Source organism: Eimeria necatrix, genomic scaffold (assembly GCF_000499385.1).
Source record: "Eimeria necatrix Houghton genomic scaffold, Enh_scaff63, whole genome shotgun sequence".
NCBI lineage: Eukaryota > Apicomplexa > Conoidasida > Eucoccidiorida > Eimeriidae > Eimeria > Eimeria necatrix.
Window position 1 is genome coordinate 56,882 of NW_013654478.1, and position 22,385 is coordinate 79,266.

Consider the following 22,385-nt stretch of genomic DNA (forward strand, 5'->3'; position numbering starts at 1 on the left):
CCAGCAGCAGAAACGGCAAGGGAAAGCCTTTAGCATTTGATAATCCCAGAAGTGGCAGTCTGGCATTCTCGGCAGTAGCAGCACTAGCAGCAGCAGCCTGAATAGTCGCTGCTGCACGATCGCAGCAGCAGAACCAACGGCAACAGAACTAATGGCAGGAGGCAGGGCCGGGGGCTGAGGGTTTGCTGCAGCGGCTAAACAAAAGTGGAATCCTTTTGCTGCAGCGTCCCGAGCAGCAGCGCAGCAGCGCTCTGGCCCTGCCGTCACTTCTGGAAGCTGAGACCCCCAGCTCCTGCAAGCAGGCCTATGGAATAGGGCTTTGTGGGGCTGCAGCAAAGAGGCTCAGTGCAAATTTTAGCATCTTTAGCAGTGGCTTTTGGGCTGCAAAGAAAGCAGCAGCAAGCAAATGCCGCAGCGGGCAGAACAAAGAGCGAAGGGCGTCTAAAGTTCTCCTAAAACCACTAGATATGAACTAGCTGTTGGGGAAGAGCAGCAAAATACTAGCAGATGGACCCCAGCGGCAGAGGCGGGACCTGGGCAAGGAAGCTAGGGCGGGGAGGTCAGTGTGCTGGTCCGGGATGGCCCAGGAGTGCAGCGACAGCAGCAGCTGCTGCCGCTGGTACACGCCAGCAGCAGCTGCTGCTGCCGCTGCACGCCAGCAGCGGCTGCTGCCCCCGTGGCTGCGCGGCGGCGGGCCAGAAGGTCTTATCCCCTGGTCCATTGCAAGTTTGGACTTCAGCGTGAGTGAACCGCTGCTGCAGCTTTCGGACCTGTACGCTGAAGCCTTCGCTGAGGGCTCTTAGTCTCGCCTGCAGTGCAGGCCTTCTAAAAGCTTCCGCCTCAGGTGCTGGCCGCTAATACACCCAACCACCCAGTGCGGCTAAGTCTGGCCTCTTTTATGAGGCGTTTTGGAGGTTTCCGTTCCTTATGTGCCTTACACAGAGCTGCCGAGCCTTCAAGAGATGCTAGGACCCGCTACAATTTTGCCCATGGATGTAGTTCTCTACATGTCTGTGAAGTAAAGATATTCTTATTTATATGGCGCGACTTTCACTCACATGAGTGTAAACTTGAATTTCGGATAACGTGCTCGCAGGTGCGGCGAGGCTGTGCTGTTGTTGCCCTGGTATTATGCTGGCTTTAAATGATGAAAGTATTGGTGAGCTAAAGCTAGAAGGAACCGCTGTGTCTGCAGATTCGTAGCTAACGTGACTTCTTTGTTTTTAGAGCTATGCTGCTGCTGCTGATGCAGCTGCTACTACGGACAAAGTGCTGCACCTTTGGCAATACCTTTGGCAATAGACCTATTTCATTCGTGCCTCTAGGCAATAAAATGCTTTTGTTGGTAAAGGACGGAGGTGAAGTAGGGGGAGATGATCTCTGAATAGCAATAAAAGCATAAGATTCCACTCGGTCTGCCAGCTGCTACTTCTCCTTTGCTGTAGACTTCCCAAAAACAACAGTGCGGGGCCCCCACTGCCGACAGTTCAAGCAGACCAAGCCCCGGAACTTTCAGTAGATTTGGTCCTTTTCTTTAGCCTGATGATAAATAATATTAAAGCAAAATAGTTTTGTAATTCAGTGTTTACTTTGGTTTAAATGAAGCAGCAGGAGAGGCGCCGCCGCTGCTGCAGTTTCAGGCAGCACGGCGTGTTCGGCTGTGTACCTGCCAACCGCGCAGCTTGGTCAGTTGCAGCGGCAGTATGAGCGGCAGCAGCAGCAGCAACAGGAGGGAGAGTCGGAAATGATTTGCTCTTTTAATTGCTTTGCATTTTTTATTTTGTATTTCGCGTCTGTGTCGCTTGTCAACTCTCAGCTGACCTGACTATCTGCTTGACAACACGTGACCTTTTCACATTTCGCGTGTCTTCGCAGCTGCAGCAGCACCAGCAACAGCAGGGGCAGCAGCATCAGCTACTTAGACACACATGAATCGCATCGCACTAACACAAACTGCTTTTATATCCCGGTCTAACCTGTGGCAGCCAGGACCGCAGCAGCAGCGCAGCCGTGCAGCCCGTTGACAGCAAAGGAAACAAAGGGTGAAGTTAACACCAGCTCGTCATATGCTTGTGCATTATGCTTGTCTGCTCTTAAATAGAGCACATCCTTCGCCGCTGCCGCCGCCGCCGCAACAGCAGCAGCAGCAGGCTAGGGACACGCAGCAGCAATCCCAGTACTGAGCCTTTGCTCCACCGTGTGGCCTCATGCACCTCACCGTATAGCAGGCAGCGCATTGCGGAGGCTGGCAGCAGCAGCACCGAGAGCAGCACCGACAACAGCACGCTGCTGCTGCTGCTGCTGCTGCTGGAGTAGCAACACTAAATGGTTTGATTTCAAGGGCTCGCGAGAAGACCAGCATGGACAATGTGAGTTCAATCCACTTCTTAATGTACTAACTCTTGCACAACTGAAGCAGTACAAAGTGGGGGCCCCAAAGGAGGCCCTGCGGGGGCCTCAAGCGGACCCCTGGGGGCCCTCGGGGCCCCTTGGGGGCCCTTGGGGCCCCCTGGGGCCCCTCAGCTCATCTTTTGGGCCGATAGGTCACAGTGTTCCGTAGCTGCTTCTGCACAGCTGCAGCAGGAGCAACAGAACGGGCAGAAGTATCTATTTGGTGCGGCCACATATATACACTTGCGTATGAGAACGCTCTGCCGCTGTGCCGCTGCTGCTGTTGCTGCTGCTGCTTCTGCAGGAAACCACTAACATCGGGGCTCTTATGGGGAGCCTCCGGATGCTGCTGGATAGGCGAACAGCATCGCGGCCCCCAGTAGCGGTCGAGCGGGCAGATGAGGCGCGGCGTTACCTCGATTTGCTGCAGCAGCAGCAGCGGCAGCAGCAGCAACAGCAGCAGGAACGGCAGCGGCGGCAGCAGCAGCAACAGGAGGAGCAACAGCGGCAGCGACAGCAGCAGCAGCAACAGCAGCAGCAGCAACAGCAGCAGCAGCAACAGCAGCAGCAGCAACAGCAGCAGCAGCAGGAGCAGCACCCGCAGAGGCGGCAGCGAGGGGAACAACAGGGAGGGGAGCAGCAGCGAGAGGAACAGCAGCAGCAACGAAATGAACTGGAAGAAGAGCGAAGGCGGGAGCAGCGGCAGAGGCAACAGCAGCGTCTGCAGTGGCAGATGCAGTTGCAGCAGCAGCGGCGTGCGAACGCGCAGCAGCAGCAGCAACACCGACTGCAGGAGCAACAGCAGTTGGAAGAGCAGCGGGACCAGCAGTTGCTACAGCAACAAGAACGCCTGCAACAGCAGCGGTTGCAGCTTGAAGAGCGACGGCGGCGGCTGCTGGAATTGAGGCGGCTGCACAGGCAGCAGCAGGAGCTGGCGGAGCAGCGGCGCCAGAGGCAGCAAAATCCAGGGCAGCAGCTGCAATTGCAGCAGCAACTGAACGAGCAGCAGCAGCTCAACTACAGCGAATCTGTGCAAGAGCGGGATGCTGTACCTCAGGTCGCGCAGCGGCAGCACCAGCTTCAGCGGATGCAGCAGCAACTGCAGCACCAACAGTTGCTGCAGCAGCAGCTGCACCAGCAGCTTCAAGAGCAACAAGAACTGCAGCAGAGGGTGCAGCACTTCAGAAGCTCACGAGAGCGTTCCATCGCCGAGCTGGAGCTCCAGCTGAGGCAAAGGCTGGAGGAAAAAAGAAGCCGGCGACGGGAGCTGCAGCGGCAGCAGCAGGAAGAGCAGCAGCTGCAGCGGCAGCAGCAGCTGCTACAGCAGCACCTACTTCTGCAGCTCCAGCAGCTCCAGCAGCAGAAGCACTTGTTGCAAGAGCAGAAGGAGCAGGAAATGAGAATGCAGCAGCAGCAGCAAACATTCCTGGCTCAGCAGCTGCAGCAGCACGGCGTGACCGCAGAGGTGGCGATTTTGAGAGCGCTGCTGCAGCGCCAGCTGGAGCAAAGATTTCAGGACCAAAGAAAGCAGCAGCAGCTGCAGGCTGTGCAGAAGGAGGCGCAGTGGCAGGAGGAGCAGCAGCAGCACAACGAGGAGCAGCAGCAGCAGCCGAAGGAGCCTACTCTACAGGACAAAATAGACCATCTGGTGCAGCAGCGCGTGCTGCAGCAAATGGTGCTGCCTAAAGAGACCCTTAACTGCAGCAGCATCACTTCTCGCTTTCGCCTTCGAAATCACATTTCTATGACAGAAGATCTGCAGCGAGTGGGCGCGTACCAGCAGGCCTTGAAGATGTACTTCGGGGGGGCCTTTTGGGGGCCACTGGGGAGCCTGTGGGACCCCTCAAGGAGCCTCTGCGGAGGTCCCAGGGGCCCCCTTGTCATTGAGATTGGGACGGGGCCCTTTGCACTACTCTCTATAAATGCTGCACGGGAGGGAGCCCGTCGAGTTCTGGCTTTTGAGGCGGAGAGGAAAAGCTGCAGCAGCGCCTGCAGCTTTGTTAAGGCTCTGGGGTATGAAAAGCAGATTTCGGTGGTGTGTATGTACACCACAGACATGTCGCCCAACCAGCTAGCTCGCTTCCTCACGCCGAAGCAGCAGCAGCAGCTGCTGCAGCTGCACACGCATACAGACGGCACTCTGAAAAGACCCAGGGACTGCAGCAGAAACACGACGACAGGGACCGCAGAAACAGCAGCAGGAGCAGCAGCAGCGGCAAGAACTGAAGAGCCACTCGAAGATTTGTCTCAGGTGCTTCTGCTGCACGAGATCATAGGGGACTTCGCGGGCAATGAGGGCGCAGCAGATGTGGTGCTACACTTGCAGCAGATGCTGCGTTTGCTGCAGCTGCAGCAGGGAATACTTACACCGCGGCTGCCCCGGTCTATCCCCTTAGCAGCAAGGACTCTTATTCGGCCTTGCTGTTTCCCCGAGCAGCAGCACCTGCCATTCCCCCACCACACGTACACCCAACGCAGCAGAGTTTCCCCTCGGCGCAGGCTGCTGCAGGCAGTGGGGCTGCTGCAGCAACCGCTGCTGCTCGCGCGCTCAGCAGCCGCCGTAGAAGTGCTGCAAGGGCTGACAAGAAAGAACAGCACGCGAGAGCTGCAGCAAGAGCTGCAACTGCCGAAATGGCCGCAGCAGAAGAATATGGAGCCGCACGATGCAGCAGCAGAAAGCGTAGCCGCTACGCCCCTGATAGACGGACATAAAGCACTTGAGATTCTTCAGTCAAAGGCGAAGCAAGACGCGGCAGAAGCAGAAGCAGCAGCAGGCAGCAAAGGCGGTCTGCGTCCCGTCTTCGAGGAGTTGCTGTTTGAAGAGCCAATGGAGCAGCAGCAGCAGCAAAGAAGACGCTTGCAGTTTGTTGCGGAGAGGGACGGGCTGCTTGCTGGTCTCTGCATTACAAACGAAGTGGAGCTAGCACCAGTGAGCAAGCACAACTGCTGAAGCAGCAGCAGCCGCAGCAGAAGCATTTGCGAATCTAGCTGTGTTGGGCAGCGCTGCAGTTGCGTTTACTGATGTCGCAGCAGCTTCGGTGGCTCGTGTAAACGCCCGCATATTGCTTTATTTGCAAGCATCTGATACGGCCATTCTTCTGGTTTGTTGCTTCTTGTTCTGCTGCTGCTGCTGTTGCTGCTGCAGGGTGTGTTCGTGGGCACGGAGACCTGCCGCAGCAGCTACACGGCGGACCCCGTAGCTGCCTTGTCCGTACATGGAACTTCTTGCTGGTTTAAGGCGATTGCGTTGCTGCCTGAAGAAACTCCTGTCAAGAAAGGAGACAGGATTGACGTATTTTCTTTTGTGGACCTGCAGAATTTCGTACGTATACCGAAACCCAAGGCAGCAGCAACAACCCTTAGCAGCAGCAGCAGCTGCCAGAGCACGTTGAAGTGCAGCCGCAGCCGCTGAGACAGCAGCAAGGAGGCACAGGCATTAGCTTTTCTAGTACTCCATAAACAGCCAGCTAATCTGCAGCAACGGGAAAAGTGCAGAGTAGCAGCAGTGGCAGCAGCAAAAGAGGCGGCGGTAGAACAGGTAGCTGCAGGGCGGACTAAGGCAGGAGGCCCAGCTGTTGCAACGAAGAACAAACAGCAGCAGCAAAAGTAGAAAGAGTTGCAGCACTACTTGGAGCGCTGTGTGCATACGCATGTAGGGCATGTTGGGAGGCTTGTGCTTGTCCATGGCAGATTTGGCTGCTGCAGCAATGTTGCTGCTGCAACCGTGACGGTGCTCCCGCATCGCTGCTAAGCTATCCTGTGTATGTTCTCGCTGCGGTGCTTCACCCGTGTAGCTTCTGTGCTGCTTCTGCTGCTTGCGCTTGCAGTCGTCGGAGATTTCTGGGCTTTCGGGTCAGAAGACGCAGAATGGCCAAGAAAACCCAAGCCGCAGCAGAAGCCGTTCAACTGCAAGCCGGTGGATGAGCCGCAACAGCAGCAACAACAGAGCCAGGAATGGCAGCAAGATCCGACAAGGCAGCAGCACCATGAAAAGCCGCATCAACGCCAACAGCAACAGCATCAGCAGCAGCGAGGTCAAGCATGCACGCTCCCTCTCTCCTGAATGCCCAAGCAGCAGCGGACACAACACAAGAGCCGCTAAATCCAGAAATGAAGATGACTTGTCGAATCACAAAGCGGCGAAAGGCAAAAATTGTCTTTCCGACGACTCTGATGCAGCAGATATGGAAGTTGCATTACCTAAACGCAGTAGCAGCGGCAGTAGCAACAAAAATCTGAAGACAGAGGAAGACGACCTAAAAGACTCAAACAGGACGGAGAACAAAACGGCAGAAACAGTCATAGATAGGCTCTACTTTGATGATGCCAGCAGCACGAACAGCAGCGGCAACAGCTTTTACAGCAGCCGCGCGGTACGCCTCCGGAGAACTTGTCATAAAGCGACGACTCACATCCCATTCCAATCACAGCCAAAGAAGGAGTCAGCTAAAGGGCGCAGCAGCAGCAAGCAAACACCAAGCCCGCAACAAAGTAGCAGCAACAACAAAAGCTGTAACAGCCCGTCACTGCGTGCTGCGTTTGATGAGGTGAGTGAATTGACAGCTGAGATGCAGGGTAGGAGCAGCAGCTGCAAGGGCATTCGGACGGGCAGCTGCGACGGCATGAGCAACGAAAAGGCAAACAGAAACGCAGACAAATTAAGCAACAGCAGCAGCAGTGGCGGCAACAGTAGCAGCAGCGGCAACTTTATCCGAATTAAGAGAATGCTTGGGTGTGCGAGCAAAAATGAGAGGACAAAGCAGCGCCGCGATGCACCTGAGAAGACAGACGCGAGTTCAGCGGCCAGCCCAAAAGCCAATTCTTCCCCGGCCTCCGCTGATGTTGCTGCTGCTGCATCCACATTTCGAAGCCGTCAGGAGCCTCATGAGGGCGCAGAAAAAGCCGCAACTAAAGAAAAAGAGATTGAGCACCTCTCGAAGCTGCTGCAGCAAACGGGGCGGTACTCGAGGCCTCGATACAGATTTAGTATTCATGTGTTGAGAGGGGCTGAGATGGTGACGGGGGTATCCGTCGATGTGCCCATAGAGGAGCAGTGCCCTCTGGCTCCCCTGGAGCCGGGCAGCAGCCTCAGGCCCTAGAGGGATAGTAAGGAAAATTGAAAAGAGGGATATACCGCAGCAGACGCTTCTGGGAGGGAAGAAAAATGCAGAGGCATATTTGAAACGCAGACAGCTAGCGAAACAGACACATCCACCAGAACACAACGAAGAAGAAGAGAAGGCAAAAGGGAAATCAGGAGCGCGTGGAGTTATCTTTAGAGCTCTGTTTCGCTGCAATAATTTTTAAAGGCTCACAAGCTGTTGTAAAAGCAGACAGCTGAGGAACTGATGGGTGCTTATAGTAGCTAAGCACAGATGAAGCCAAGAGGGAAGACAAGGCCAACATAGTAAAGCAAGCATTAAGAAACAAGGCCATGCAAACAAGAGAGCGGCAGATGCACAACCACGCACAACGAGTAGACAGAAGCAGACGGCGATAGAAAAACAAGACACTGTCACACGCACTTGAGGAAATGGGAAGGAACAGCAGACGGGCGCAAGCAGAAACATGCGAAAGACAACGTTCAAGGCAGAGCCAGGCAACGGCGGAAGGCATGCGCGACTTGCTGCAACAAAGCAGGAGCCATTCGCCGACTTGGCCCTTTTTTAGCTTATTTATTGGGTGTGGTCCTGTCCGCGGGCTTCTGTTAATTGGCACGCCCCAAAATTTTTATTACTGCTTAGCCGCAGTTTATCTGACACGGTCTTTTTCTTGGTCGTTGCTCCCCATTTGTCAATCTTCGTAGCCTTTCCTACGTCTCGTAGCTTTTCATTAATGGCTTCCTATGTTGCAATTAGAGCTCTGTCTGCCGACTGCGTAGAAGCCTGCCGGGCGGTGAACTCCCGCCTGTAGGTTTTACGTGGAGTACATCTGAAGCGTAGGGTGCACAAAGAAATGACTCTGCTGAAGCCCTTTCTTACATGGGAGTGTCTGTGGACACTGGCGGGACCTTGCTGATGCTGCTCGCGCTGCTGCTATTCTTGGCGACCCTGCATCTACTCTGTGCCCTCGACTCCAGCTAAGTTCTGCCTATTTCAGCATTGAAGTCCCAAACAGTACACAGTGCCATATCCCTGGGAACCCCCGGGGTGCCACCGCCCAAGGAGGCCCCAGACGTCCTCGCACTGGAGGCGCTGGGGCTGCATGCAGCCCCACGGGCCAATGGACCGTTTGAGGGATGTTTGCGACGGTCAGCCGTACTGCGACAAGAACGCCAGTACGTATGAAATATGTCCGCACAAACGAATCCATGCATAGTGTATGCTTACACGAATGATAAAATATACATATACATTCAATAGATGTAGACTATGCATTGCTTTTGATATATATGTATGTACTTCAAATGTGTAGACGCGCAAGAGCTGTAGGCGGAAAGCCACGGCGGGAAGCGACAGCATCAGACGTCTCCCACTTGTACCGGACGAATCTACCCGCGGGAATGTGATACACCCGAAATATAATATTGGGCATATATACGTATATACACCCCAAAACTGTATCAGCTGCAAAGGCAGACCTTGTCCTGCCTAGAAGCCCCGCCTCATGGCGCCTAGGTATGCCCGCCTGTCTGGGCGCCAGCAGGTAGGTGCCCATAGTTAAGTGAAGAGCACTCCAGCAAATGCCCAAAGGGTACGCCCAGGTAGGCGCCCCAGTTTACGCTGTTCCAAGGGGCCCTCGATTAGTACTCACATGTTGGGGCCCCAGCGGTGCCCCTTAACATCTGATATTGATTGTTGCCTGTTGTTGAGACAACTAACGCTGGGCGTCATTGGGATAACAGACTCTGGACTTCCGATAGTACATCTTTCTTCTCTGCTGCTGAGAGGCGGCTGACCAGCTGCAGCAGCTCCCGCCGGGAGCTTGCTGCCTCCGTGCGGCGCAGCAGAGCCCCCAGCTTCTCACAGCCTTCGCTGCCTGCAAGCAACAGACAGCGAATAACCCAGAATAACCCAGAAGTATATGTTCCTCTGGTCTATTCTCAGTTGCAAGTCCTAAGCTCCAAGCGCACTAAGTAAGACTACACCCGCTTTCGCATGATCTGTGAATTCGTATTTGTGCCGTGCTGCAGCTCGTAAGCAGCTTACTCTCAAAGAACGCCACTGCCTCCTTGTCGTCTACTGAGTCAGCCGTCTGCGGAATCTCGGTTGTAAGGAGATGAAGGGCCTCATCCCATGTTAGGGCCGGGTCCGCTGTCATTAATTTTTTGCTGAAGAATTCGCAAAACAGGTACTTACATACAGAAAATCCGGAAAAAGCAACGAAGCCACCACTGGTGGGTAGTCCTGGGTAGTCCAAAAACTAACAAAAGAAGGCGAATGATCTCTTGCTCATTCACTCGTGACACAAATGAAAACACACAATTACGCAGGTCTATCAAACTGACGCCCCACGGAACACTCTCAGAGGCCAGCAGAAGGTGCATTCACCACAAATGCCACACTCTATGCGTTCACTGTCTAGAAAAACTAAATAAGCAGTTTTAATGCCTAAGTATTCACTGAAATGCATATCTTACACAGCATTGTTGGACGCCAGCCTCCTGCGGACTCTCCAGTAGAAAAATTCGCGGGCCTTGGGCCAACTCAAAATCCTTCGGACGCCACCGCGAGCCGCCATGCGGGGGGCCCTGTCATGAAGATCGGCGTAAACGTGAGCCACCTGCGCAGAGATCCCGACCCGAAAATCTTGAAATGAACAAACTAAATAATAATCTGCGTCCACTGGGTTCCCACCCGATCTACTGAATTTTTCAATAATCGGGGGAGCAACAGAACTATGACTCCCATGATCCTACACCTACACACTGGACGCTCGGCATTAATGACTGACGGAACCGTACTACTCAAACAGGCAATAGGTGATGCAGACAAGCCGATAACAAGGAACATACAGAGCATTCCCAAGAACACGCTGACGAAAAGTATCACTCAGAAATAAAAACTAATTGAAAAGTTTCTAAGACACAAAGAGCACGACTAGCGCGATGCCACTGACCTGCGTGTACACTGGCATCAGCTGATCTTCTCTCTTCTTTATGTTTTGCTTGATCTTCTCTGCCTCCTTTGGCGTCTGCACATCACAAATCGCAAGCCGCAACGCTTCATAAAAAATAAGCCGCAACCCAGAGCATCGCAGCTCTTAGAAGTCATCCTTGGAGACCCTACAGCGAGGTACACGTTCACAGAAAATGCCTTCAATCAGAGGCCTCATTAGCCCCTCAACTGCGTATCACGTAGTGGTTGGAGACTACAGTGAGGCAGCAAATGTTGCCTGTCCGTCAGAGGCGGTGAGCGTGCTGTGTCTTACGGCGGCTGCAGCAAGGTCTGCTTGCCATTGTTTGAGCGTGCTATCATTCTTGTGCATGAGTTTTCTCCTTTCAGCTTCTCTGAATTTGATTTCACAGATGCCAGGAGGCTCAAGGACACCTCCTCTGGCTAGCTCATCTGCATAAAGCTCCATCTGGGAGGCGTTGATGGTGGGATCGATGACCACCCAAGATCCTCCTCGGAGCTCGGCGTGTGGCGGAATATAGACGAACACAGGGTGTTTGTACACTCGGAGGGCGTCCACAATCATCGAGCCAAACTTCAATACCTCATTGAACATGTCTCGAGTGCCCCCAGAAAAGCCTCTCCAATTTGCGAATATTATCAGCGGCAGGTTTTCGCCTCTGTTGAAATCCGCTATTGCCTGCGCCGTTTTGTATGCGCTAGAAGGGAACCACACCTGTCCAGCCTACGCGCAGAACAATTGCACACATGGAGACACCCAATGTGCGTCCATACATAAACAAAGGCAGACACTAGAAACAAATGGGCAGGCCGGTAAGACATGTGAATAGAAGCTTCGGCGCTAACCTGAGCTCCACAACCCAACATTTTTCCGAGTGAGCTCAACAACCCTGACACTCTGAACCCCTAGCGGCATGTGCATGCAAATTTTTCTACACATTCCCCACGTCTGCCGTGCATAGTAGAACTCACCTGAGGAATTTCTACCCTCGCGCTGTCTGCATTGGCTGGATCTGCAGGGGCCACTGCTGTGGTTGTTCTGGGATCAACCGCAATGACACCAATTGGCTGTCCGCCCAGTCGGGCTCTGCCCACAACGACGCCTGCACCCCAAGGCCCCTGCACTTCCTTAAAGCTGCCTCTGTCACAGAACCCAGACACCCACCGCCGCTGGTGCTTTTTGTGCTGCTGCTGCGGTACCTCAGCAGCTCCCTCGGCGTCTGACTCGAGAGGGGAGCTGGGCGGAGTGGCAGGGACCTCATGGCCTGCTAGCATGTGTCTGGGGTCGTATGGAGTGGAGGTCGGGGTGAATTCTATGTCGCGGTTGACTGGATCTGTCTCAAGATGGGGCGTGTGAGTGGCGTCCGCGGTGGGAGGGACAAATTCGAGCCAGCGCATAACCTCTGCAATGCCTGCTTTGTCATTGGCAACCTCTAAATGCGCAATGCCGTTAGGCAACATGACTTCGGGGCCCCCAAGCTGGTCCTGGGACACGTAGACTTCTCTGCCCAGGAGCTTGTTCAACGCCTGGTAACCAGTTAGTACAAGTGGCGAGGTCTTCTGCTGTATACAGCGCTGGGCCAGGCGAACGACGTAGGCGCCAATACCCACAGAACGCCCAGAGACAAGAGACAGAGTGAACACCTCATCATAGGCCAGGCTTGTTTCTCCCGCTATTTTCCCGGAGCCCCGCAGGTTCTCCACTCCCAAGTGCTGTCCCTCAGACCCCACAACTGCATCGAGAACAAACACGCGGTCACCTATACCACTTTCTGCTCCCGCAGGAGTGGGAATCCAGTGGCCCACAACGGCGCCTGGAGGCAATTCGCGCATGTCTTTCTCTGTGATGTACAGGTGCTTGAAGCCCAATGCAGGGTTTTCTGGGTCGGTCCACTCTACGTGAAGCTTCTCCTTGAGCTGCTCGTAGACCCCAATGCGAGCACCACTGTTGCACGCAATGTAGATACGGGGAATCTTGTGCTTGCGAGCGAAGGCCGAGGCTTGTCTGTACACCTCGTGCTCCTCTACCCCGAAGGAACCCCCTTGGTAGGTCACGTCATTGCCGATCACCACCACCTCACGACCATGCGGATACTCAGGAGTCCGCAGCAGCAGCAAAAATGCTACCATGCCCACTTTGTTGTCTCCCACCTGCCAATTCCGATGCAGCTGTAGCTTCCCATCGGGGCCCATGTGAAACTCCCGCGTCTAAAACACCCAGCATCAGCAGCAAATGCACAAAAACGTCGATCAGCGAGTTACTAGAGTACCGGAACAAACGCGACAGGGAAAGAAGCACCGCAAAGCTGTGCAAGAGTAGCGGCGGCTCGGCTTTTCTTATCCGCGTTGAGCCTTTCTTCTCCAATGTAATTTTAATTCTATATCTACTGGCACCCCTCTATCTATGCCTATTATGGCTTTCTTCCCTCCTTGGCTACATATGCGCCTGCATATCTCTCTCGGTGTGTCTGTCTATGCGCATCCGTCCGTGTGTAATTTACCTCCATGAGTTTGTGCGGCACTTTAAGCTTCCGGCTGTCCCCGGCATTTTCAAGTTCTTGTTGGCTGCGTCTCCACTGCTGCTGCATCTCAGTCTTTATAAAGCCCAGGAAGTCGTAGATATACGTGCTCCCGGCGCGTTGTGCTGCTGCCCTCTTGGCTGCTAGCTGCGCCTCGCTGACGCCCTTTAGCGGCACGAGTGGCGCCGTCCTCTCCGCCTCAGCTGCAGCAGCAGCAGTTCCCCCTCGACCCCAAGAAAATGGCAGACGGTCGCTGCTGCAGGTGCTGCTTTGGATACTGGCAGAGAACTCCATGCTATCGCCTGCTGAAGACCGACTCGCCATTTGCTCCCCTTCTTTAAAGGAAGCGCTTTCCGGGGTAGATAACTCTGACAGGAGCGGAGACGGAGCAGCAGAGCTGTCTGCTGTTGAGGTCTCAGCCCCCAAAACCTGCTTCTTTGGCTGGGTCTGCTGCCTCAAGGTCGCCGTAGCAGATGAATGCAACTCACACTCGCCGTCGTATTCCGCCACAGCGCCAGGCACGGACAGCTCCTCCGGCTCAAGCCAGCAGCCTCCCCTGCTGGAAGCCCTGATAATTTGCTGCTGCTGTGGGGCAGCAGCAGCACTGGCAGTGCTTGCTGCCTCTGTCGCCCTACCTGCTGCTAAGGGCACCCGCAGCTCCACCTTCTCCACATTCAGCCGCAGCACCCGTTCGCCTTGCTCGGCCTTGAGAGTGTGGATTGCCTCGAAGAGAGCCTTTTGCAGAGCTGCCTGTCTCTCTTCGGTCTCTGGCTGCAGGAGCTGCAGCACAACTGTGCTGCTGCTTGTGGGGTGGACGTGAGGATCCCTGAAGGCTGCCTCCAACTGCTGGAGCAAATGCTGAAGCAACTGCTGCAGGCCCTCCCCTTGCAGCAGCACATCAGCCTTAGGAATAATGCGGTGTATGTACACTGTCTCCCGCAGCGCTGGGGTACGGAGAGGCGCTGCAGCACCAGTTGGAGGTGTCGGCGGCTTCGGGGAGACAGCATGCAGCAACAGATCCGTCGATACTGCGGGGGGCACTGCAGCAGCAGCCGCAGCGGACGGCAAGCGTCGCACAGTCCCCTTACCCCTCATCATCTCTATTTCTCCGAAGACAAACTGAGACAACGAAAGGCCCCTGCAGCAACGTAAGACCAAATACATAGAGAAAGTACACTAACGCTGCAAATGTTGCTCCGCTTGAGGCTCCAGCCTCTTTAGTCGCTGTCGTGTTTCTCCGTAACAAAGAGGCAAACAAGTCTTCTTTGACCCTTCAGTGCGTGCATACTCTCCTAGGGAACACTCCGTGGCTCGGCTCACCGTTGTAGAGGGTCCTCCTGCAACTGCAGGTCCTGCTGCGGGACAAGAGTAACCTGCTGAGCGTCTCCATTTGTCCTCGGCAGCAGCAAGCGGAGACTGTGGAGCCTCTTCAGTGCTGCTGCAGCGTCTGGTGAGCTTGCAGCAGCTGCTGCTGCAGCTGCAGCTGCTGCATCTGCAACTTCAGCAGCTCCCGTTGTTTCTGCAGTTGCCACCGGCAAACTGAGCAGCAAAACGCCCTTGGTCTCTTCACTAAGTGCCTTTTGCTGCTGTCCTAGTTGCTGCAGCAGCACCCCCACCTGCTGCTGCAAGTCTTCCATGCCCGAGACAGCAGCAAAGATGCCCGCGTTTAGCGTCGCCCCAGAGCCCTCGTGGAGCGTGTCTCTCCAAGTGAACGGGATGACACCCTGCTCCTGCTGCTGTTGCAATTGGACTTCAAGTCCCAACAGCTGCCTCCTCAGCATCATTTCCTTAGCTGAAAGACCAACATTGGAATCTCTGAACAAGTGAGCTAGAAGCCCATAGCCTCCGAGCTCTTCAGGGAGCTGCAACAGCTCGTCCCGCAACTGCTGCTGCTGCTGCTGCTGCAAGTTCTGCAGCTGTTGCAGCTGCGTACGCAGCGTATCAACACGCTCCGCAACAGAGGGAAGGAGCAGCTGTTTCAGCAGTCGTTGAGACGCTAAGGCAAGGACATTGTAGGCGACGCCCCGCAAAGACCCCACACGACGCAAGAGGCCTTCAAGTCTGGAAGAGTCGAAATCGGAGGTTCCAGCAGCAGTCAGCCTTCCCTGCGGCAGCAAAGATCACAGCAGCAGAAACAACAGTACGAGCCGTCCTCGGTCACGATAAGCTCACACAGAAGCTGCAAGAAAGACGAGAATGCGATATTCCATTCTGTGCATGCTCCACAGCTGCTGCTGCCGTAGATAAAGCAAGGTCGCGCAAGCAAAAATAATTGCTGCAGGAAATTGAGAGGACCGTAGCAGCAGAAACTAAAGCACTTTGATTTCGGCTCACTGCCAATTCCTTCAGAAGTAGTAGGAGCATTTCCGTCTTCTGTTTGAGGGCGTAGTGCGAAACGTACACCCTAAACTGTCCCTCAGTGTCTGTAGTAGCAGCAGCAACTGCAGCTGCTGCATCTGCATTTCCCCTCCCTGCAAACAACTCCTCTGTCTCCAAGAAGCGCGTGAGGCATTTCTCTGTGAAGGCAGCCAAAGCAAGCGGCGAGTCTCCACAGGGGCCCGAGAGCAGCGAGTTCAGTAGTTGCTGCGCTGTTTGTTGCTGCACGAAGCCGCTGAGCAACAGCTCAAGCCGAGCTTCCGCAGCAGCAGCAACTTCCTTAGCTGCTTCTTCTGGCGAAAGCTGGAGGGCAGAGGGAGAGGCCGGTGGGCTCGCTGTGTTTTCAGCTGTCTCTTCTTCTGCCTCCCCCGGAGTTGCAGCAGCAGCTGTCAAGTCAAGCGAACCCTCAAATGGCGTCAAACGAACCACCTTCGAAGGATCCTCTAGCCGCAGGGAGGCCAGCAGCTCTCCCTGCTGAATCAGTGACCCTGCGCTCTTGCGATGTATCAGCTCCCCACTTTCGCCAGCCTGGAAACAACCCAAGCGGCAGCAGCAGCAGCAATGCTTCAGGCCCTGCAACTAATGCAAGCATTGCTTCTCCGCGGGAGAGACAGAGGCGAGGAATCAAACACAGACTCAAGGAAACACACGGGGGTTTAGGCACCAAGGTTCTCTCTCACCGTCAGTGTGAGGATCATCTTCATGGCCTCGACCTCGGCAAACGGCTGTCCTTTCTTAACGTGTTCCCCGTCCCCAACAAGATATCTAACAAGGCGCCCATTGACATCTGAGCGCATCTCCGAGGGATCTCTCTGGTCTAAAACCATCAGAGAATTGTCCCCCAGCTCCAGCCGGAGGCCGAGGGGCTCCTCAGTGGCGCTGAAACGCAGCAGTCGCGGGTGAATCCCGTGCTGCAGCTCCTGCGGCTGCTGCGTCTGTTGCATCTGTTGATCCGACTGCTGCTCTTGCGGGGGGTCGGAATATATGGACAACAGATAAGAGCCATCCGACTGTTGTCTATACTGCACCTCTCCCTTTTGTTTGTTTATTGCAAATCCCAATGCCGACGGGGAAGTCCTTGTGAAGTTCAACTTGTACAACTGGCCATCCCACGCTATCGGCACTTCCACTGACAGCAGCGGCCCCACAGGTGGCAAATATGTGTGGCCTCGAGCAGCAGTAGACAGCCAAGATGCCTTCTGTTTCTGGAGCATTGCATACAGAAAGCAGCACACCGAAATGTTCGGCATAAGTAAGACAAGCTCCCACTAGGGGGGAAATTACGGGCCCCCGCTGCTCTTGCTGATGCCGCCATCGCGGCTGCAATTCACAACTGCTGCCGTTAGAAAACGTAACGGCATGAAAAGTAATAAGCAACAGTAGTACCGAAAACGGCATTAAACGCAATACCCCTCGGCAGCGTGAGAGAGAAGCTGAGCTTCAGCAGCAGTGCATGGAGGACAACAGCAGCAGCACAGGCATCAGTCACCTCACCTCCAATGCCTGAATGGCTCTGAAGGCAGCGGACGCAAACACGACATCATCGGCCTTGGGTGAAGGCAGCAGCTGTTTGGCCTTGATGATACCATCAAGCCACTCCGTATTGAGGGTATGATTGACAAACGCTGGCTGCTGCAGCAGCACCTGCAAGAAGTTAATGGGTGTTCTTATATCCCCCTTAATCTGCAGCTGCTGCAGACCCCAAATCAGCCGTTTCCTTGCTTCATTCCTCGTGGATCCTCCAGCAAACACGTGTCCAAACTGGGAGTCTGCGTAGGCATGCAAGGCTCCCTTTGTCCCCACACAGAAGTAGCCCCACACCTTCTCCGGTGGATTGAAACTCAGCGAATGCACTCGGCCGCTCGTAGGCCGGAAGCCGTCGCTCGGGTTTTCCGCCGTCACACGGGCCTGAGGACATGATGGCAACAGCAGAAGGGAGATGAACTCAATGCGCGCAAGCACTTGTTTGTTAGCTGCCCGAACCTGTGGAGCTGTCCCTGGCTCCACAAGAAGACTAAATTTTGCAGAGTAAGAAAGGTAAAGAAGTAAAGAAAGGAGTATTGAATCATACAGCAGCTGCAGAGATGCACTGAGAAGACATGAATTCATGGCTTCAAAGATAAACACAAAATGAGGCCACGTAAACGACAAAGCAATGGGTTTCATGAAGCTTAGAGCCACCAAATGCACTTCCACCAGTTGCACCTGCTTCGACAGTTACACTGCCACAACATAACCATCGCAGCATTCCCCACAGTCACTATCACCAAAGCACCGCCAGCAGCAGCAAAATGGGAGCGTGTCTGACCGCAATGCAATGCATCTTAAGTGGCATGTAGTCTTCTTTAAGGAAGTCGATCTTGTCGGTGCCCGTGGGGTCTCTGCCGAAGAAGGATCTGATGCTAGGGATTCTGTTAAGAGGAATACCCATGGCAACCTGTAGCTGCAGGGCGGGCAAGTTCTGGCCCGTGACTGCCTCAGTCACCGGGTGCTCCACCTGCAGCCTGGGATTCAACTCTAAGAAATAGAAGGAATCCGTTGCCGGGTTAAACAAGTACTCAACTGTGCCCACGCCCTCGTAGCCAAGTGACTGCGTCAGGCGCTGGGCTGCACGTTCCATCTCCCTGTCGAGCGCCCCAAAGCAGTTCCGCAAATGTGACATTGCATGAAAACTCATGTAATGGGAAAGAGAGGCCCAAAGGTGCGCAAAGAAATCCGGAAAACACGGTGGCAAGTGCATGAGCAGGAGATGGAACAGCGGCACTCAAAAACACAGGAGAGCATACTGGCACAACGGCAGAGAACTGCACAACAAAGCAGTCGGACCTGACAGAGGATATCCAGAAACTGTGCTCTGATAGAGAGGCATAAACTGCAAAAATGGGGGACTCGCACAGAGAGAAGCAGTGAGACTGGAGAAACAAGCGCTGAGGCTGCCTCGCGCTGAGGCTACCGCCAAGCAACAGCAAGAGGAAGGGCCAAGCAGATGGAAGGAAAGGTGCAGAGCCGCCACTTTCTAAACCACAGAAATTGTGAGCTGGGATCGCACTTGAACGTCTCGGGCCGGACAACTGTGGGCGGCGCCTCTTCAAATATTTTCTGGAATCGCCTTTGCGTGGAGCAGTCTCTTCCCGAGAGAGCCACGGCGTTTCCGAATGAATCTCCTACAATCTGAACCTCAATATGTCTTGCCCTCTCGCACAGCTGCATGAGGAACACAGGCGACCCCACAACCTCAGCCTTCACCTGAGACAGAGCCGATTCCAGCTCCTCCGGCTTGTAGCAAAGACGAATACCTTTGCCGCCGCCGCCCCCAGATGCCTTCAGCAGCAGCGGATACCCCACGCGGTCCGCAGCAGCGCGGCACTCCTCCAGTGTGGAAATCGTGGCAGCCTTAAAGACCTGCAGCAGCACCAGCGCCAGCAACAAGAGATAAAGCGCTACTTCTGCCGGGCAAAGTTGGTGTGCAGAAATATACAGTCGGGTTGGTGAACAGCTTTGACACAGACTCGGTCAAAACGCGTACACCGTTAGAATAGGAAGAAAAGACAGAGAGGGAAACACCTGTGTACACTCAGAAAGACCGAGGGACGAAGTACCGCACTCACACAGCCATGCAAGCATTAAGGCAATGCACAAAGGAAAACAAATACGTACACCCATAAATCAACGCACAAGACACCAAGGCATCTGCAAACTGACGCTAAGGCGGACATGGTGACTCAGCAGCCACTACCGTGCTCGCCAGTGCCTCGTCCAAAGCACATAGAAAGCGCGACTACCGCGAAGTTCTTACCTCTTCCGGAATTGACCCTTCTTCATTGAGTTGCGCCTTTAGGCCGTCACCACTCCAGGGAATAGAAGGCACGTTGGCCGTCTGGGCCAAGATGTTGGCCGCGATTTTGTCTCCAAGCGCTGCCATCACTTTTGCGTTGGGGCCCATAAAACAAATACCCAATTCAGCTAAACGAGTGGGCAGCTCCGGATTCTCAGACGCGTGGCCCCAGCCAGGCCACACCGCGTCCACCTGCGGCCCCACAAACGCGTAAGCAGTGACAGCATGGAAATGCTGCAGTCGCAGCTGCTGCTATTCCTATCCTGCTTCCGCAGCCATGAAGACTGCTGCTTCTTCTACAATTGTGTCTGCGTTGGCTGCTTCTCTTCTGGTTGTTACTCTTTGGTCTGCTGGAGAGGTGCCAATTGCGGCCACTGCTTCTGGAGCTGCTACTGTTGTTCCGTTGCTGCTATCAGTGATGTCTTGGGGAGAACAATTTCTCATAAAGTACCTTTTGCTTGACCGCTGTCTCGCAAATAAGAGACACATTGCCGTAGTTCTCTCGGCTGGGTCCGCCGGGAACAGGAACGATAGCATCTGCCTTCTTCAAGAACTCACTGTTAGCCTCCAAGTCCTCAGGGGTGGCCATAACCACAAATGTCAACAGCTGCAGCATCACCAGCAAAGCAGGGACAGTATTAGGCCTTCTGGAGAACAGACCAAAGTGGGCTTTCAAAGAACTCTAGAACGAATGACAGCAGCAGAAGCAGCAACCGGGCCAGCAGCAGCGACCGAAACAAAAACACCACCACCACCAGCAGCAAGAAGCAACCAGAAGCGCCAGCAGCGGGAAAGCCAGCGACAAGGAAGCAACTGTAGGAAGACTCGCAGGGCCAGCAGCAAGAGCATCTCCACAAGCGCCAAATGCACACCCAGCAGCAGCAAACCCGGCAGCAGCGTGACCACCAGAAGCAACGAGAAATCTGACATTTGCGTCTCCGAAGGTCTCGAAAGTCCACTGACGCATAGAGGCGATGGCCTTCGTTGCTGCCATCCCATTGTTTGCAATCAAAATGCGACGGATGGGCCGTTTCCCGCTGCAGCAAAGCGAATTGGCGACAGCAGCAACGGAATAAAGAACAAAGTGGCACGGAGTTTAAACAAATTCAAGAAGCGAAAAGCAAAAGAGGCGGCGGCCATGAGAGCAGCGCGGAGTGAAGGCTGACGCGGCGGAATTGACAATAAAGACAATCAGGAAAAAGTAGCAACGAACGAACGAAACCCCGTAAATATATGAAGGCAGCACGAAGGCCATAGTGGCATCCACAGCAAAGACAGAGCATAAGACACCGAGGCAAGAAAAGGAGGAGAAATCCAAATTGCAAGTCCGAAGACTCACCCGTGCATCTGCACGTAGGCAGCCAGCGGATCACTGTCTCTCATCCAAGGGCCGCTCTGCCTCGCCACTTCCTCCACTTGGGCCTTTTGAGGCCCCGTCAGGGGCGACGAGAGCCCCGGAGCTGTCTGTACACCCCAAACACGTGAACCAGGTGTGAACCAGCCACACGTGAAGTCTGGATCTCAAATAATCTATCCTCAAGCTTGCCTTGCACTTCGACAAGTGGTTGTTCTGCATGTGTGCGTTTGTCTTACTGGTGGCACCATGTGTTGTGCGTTCGCTGTTGCTGCTGCTGCAGCCGTTGCGGATTTCACTGCTGCTGCTGCTGTCTGCGGTATGTGAGAAGCGGTGCGTCCCGGGCGGGTCTGCAGCGGGCGGAGAAGCTCCCTGCACTCGATCCCGTCGGGCTGAGCGCGGCTGACGCGGCAACTCAAGCCGACGGCAGGCAGCTGCTGCTTTGTTGTGGCACCGGGGATCACCGAGAAAGGGGGGAGCGAAGGGGTGGAAAAAGACGGACTGTGGAACTGCAGCAGCTGCTGCGGCGGCAACAGGGCGCCCCCAGACACACCGGAAGGATCCAGAAAGGCCCAGGCGGCTGTGGGCGCCAGCAGCGCCGGCAGCAGCAGCAGCAAGGGAGACAAAGACGGAAGGAGGGTAAAACTCAAGATAAATCTCAATAGACCCAAAATGCCCTGTCTCCTTGCTCTCTTAGTGTACATTTTAACGAAGCTGCTGCACACCCGCGCGCAAAACGATTCAGACCGCTACTGCTGTTTCCGAGGATCCGGGCTGCGCCTTTTGGGCCCTGATGTCAGCTGTACGTACACCCCAATGCCCGCTCACGACCAGCAGCCGACACAGCCGCCTCTGGGGGCCTCCAAGCACCCGCACTTACGCAGCCCGCCCCACTGTGGCAGCTCCACAGACACAGCAAGACCACCGCAGCGGCTGAGGTCAGAAGAGAAGTAGTTCGAAGAAACCAGCCCACACATACAGGCAAGCCGGGCTCTTGGGATCTGCTGTTGCTTCTGCTGCTGTTTCTGCTCGTAGTAGTTAGGGATGCTGCGTTGAATTTTGAAGCGGCGAGTGCCCTGAAGGCTCCGAGTAATGGGCTGAATGACGCATGCGAAGGCTTTGAGGGATATGTAGAACCCAAATGCAAGGACTCAGTGACCTGAGGCTTGGCAGCGGGGCCAGGGAAATGAATCAGAGTCCAGGGCCTAAAGGTTGGAACGGTACATGTCTAAGGAAGAAATGGCAGGCATTTTGAAGTGCTCAATGGGCCCTCTTGTACACTTCAAAAACAGGAACAAGGACACTGTAGGGCGAGCTGGCTGGGGCAAGCAGGGCTTGGTGTCGGCGATCAGGCGACAATATCTCTGTCTGGGCTCAGCGAGGACATAAAGAAGACAAGAAATGCATTAAACAGTGATTCAAATGCTCTAAGAAGTGGCACTACACTGTGGGGTTTAAGACCGACTGAGAGCAGCAGCAGCAGCAGCAGCTGCAGCAGGTGTAGTCACCTGGCTGCGGCTGGGGTGCTGGCTGCCAGCTGCCTCTTGTCTGCAGTGCTCCCGTTCACGAAAGGGAAGAAGAGGGGCTCCTGAGGAGGTCAACTCCTCAAGAAAGAAAAATTAGAAACATTAATAAACACCAAACCCGGCACCCCCCACATTGGCGGACACAGGCCTATAGGAGACACGGCGACAGGCACCATCAGCAGCAAACCGGCGAGACGGCCGCACAGGCAGCAGCTGCTGCTCGCCTTCTTACTGTCAGCTTCAGGAGCCCCAATATTACTTGTGCTCTTAGCAAGCAAGACCATGCAGCTAAAGGAAGGCATACACTCA

General features: G+C 54.7%; 2 protein-coding genes across 2 annotated transcripts; one reads left to right on the forward strand and one right to left on the reverse strand.

Moving 5' to 3' along the window:
- Window positions 1-2,719: 2,719 nt before the first annotated feature.
- On the forward strand, window positions 2,720-7,490 carry ENH_00068060 (protamine P1 protein, putative; the record flags this gene model as incomplete). Its single annotated transcript, XM_013582385.1, has 3 exons — window positions 2,720-5,320; window positions 5,537-5,713; window positions 6,219-7,490. 3 exons carry the CDS (start codon window positions 2,720-2,722, stop codon window positions 7,488-7,490), a joined length of 4,050 nt encoding a protein of 1,349 aa, XP_013437839.1.
- Window positions 7,491-9,220: 1,730 nt separating this feature from the next.
- Window positions 9,221-21,254, reverse strand: ENH_00068070 (acetyl-CoA carboxylase, putative; the record flags this gene model as incomplete). Its single annotated transcript, XM_013582386.1, has 18 exons — window positions 9,221-9,369; window positions 9,540-9,661; window positions 9,971-10,113; window positions 10,450-10,524; window positions 10,762-11,190; window positions 11,439-12,674; window positions 12,968-14,123; window positions 14,306-15,090; window positions 15,320-15,889; window positions 16,042-16,566; window positions 16,856-17,269; window positions 17,670-17,985; window positions 18,411-18,763; window positions 19,158-19,388; window positions 19,648-19,803; window positions 20,125-20,233; window positions 20,536-20,660; window positions 20,790-21,254. 18 exons carry the CDS (start codon window positions 21,252-21,254, stop codon window positions 9,221-9,223), a joined length of 7,359 nt encoding a protein of 2,452 aa, XP_013437840.1.
- Between the last annotated feature and the right edge of the window lie 1,131 nt (window positions 21,255-22,385).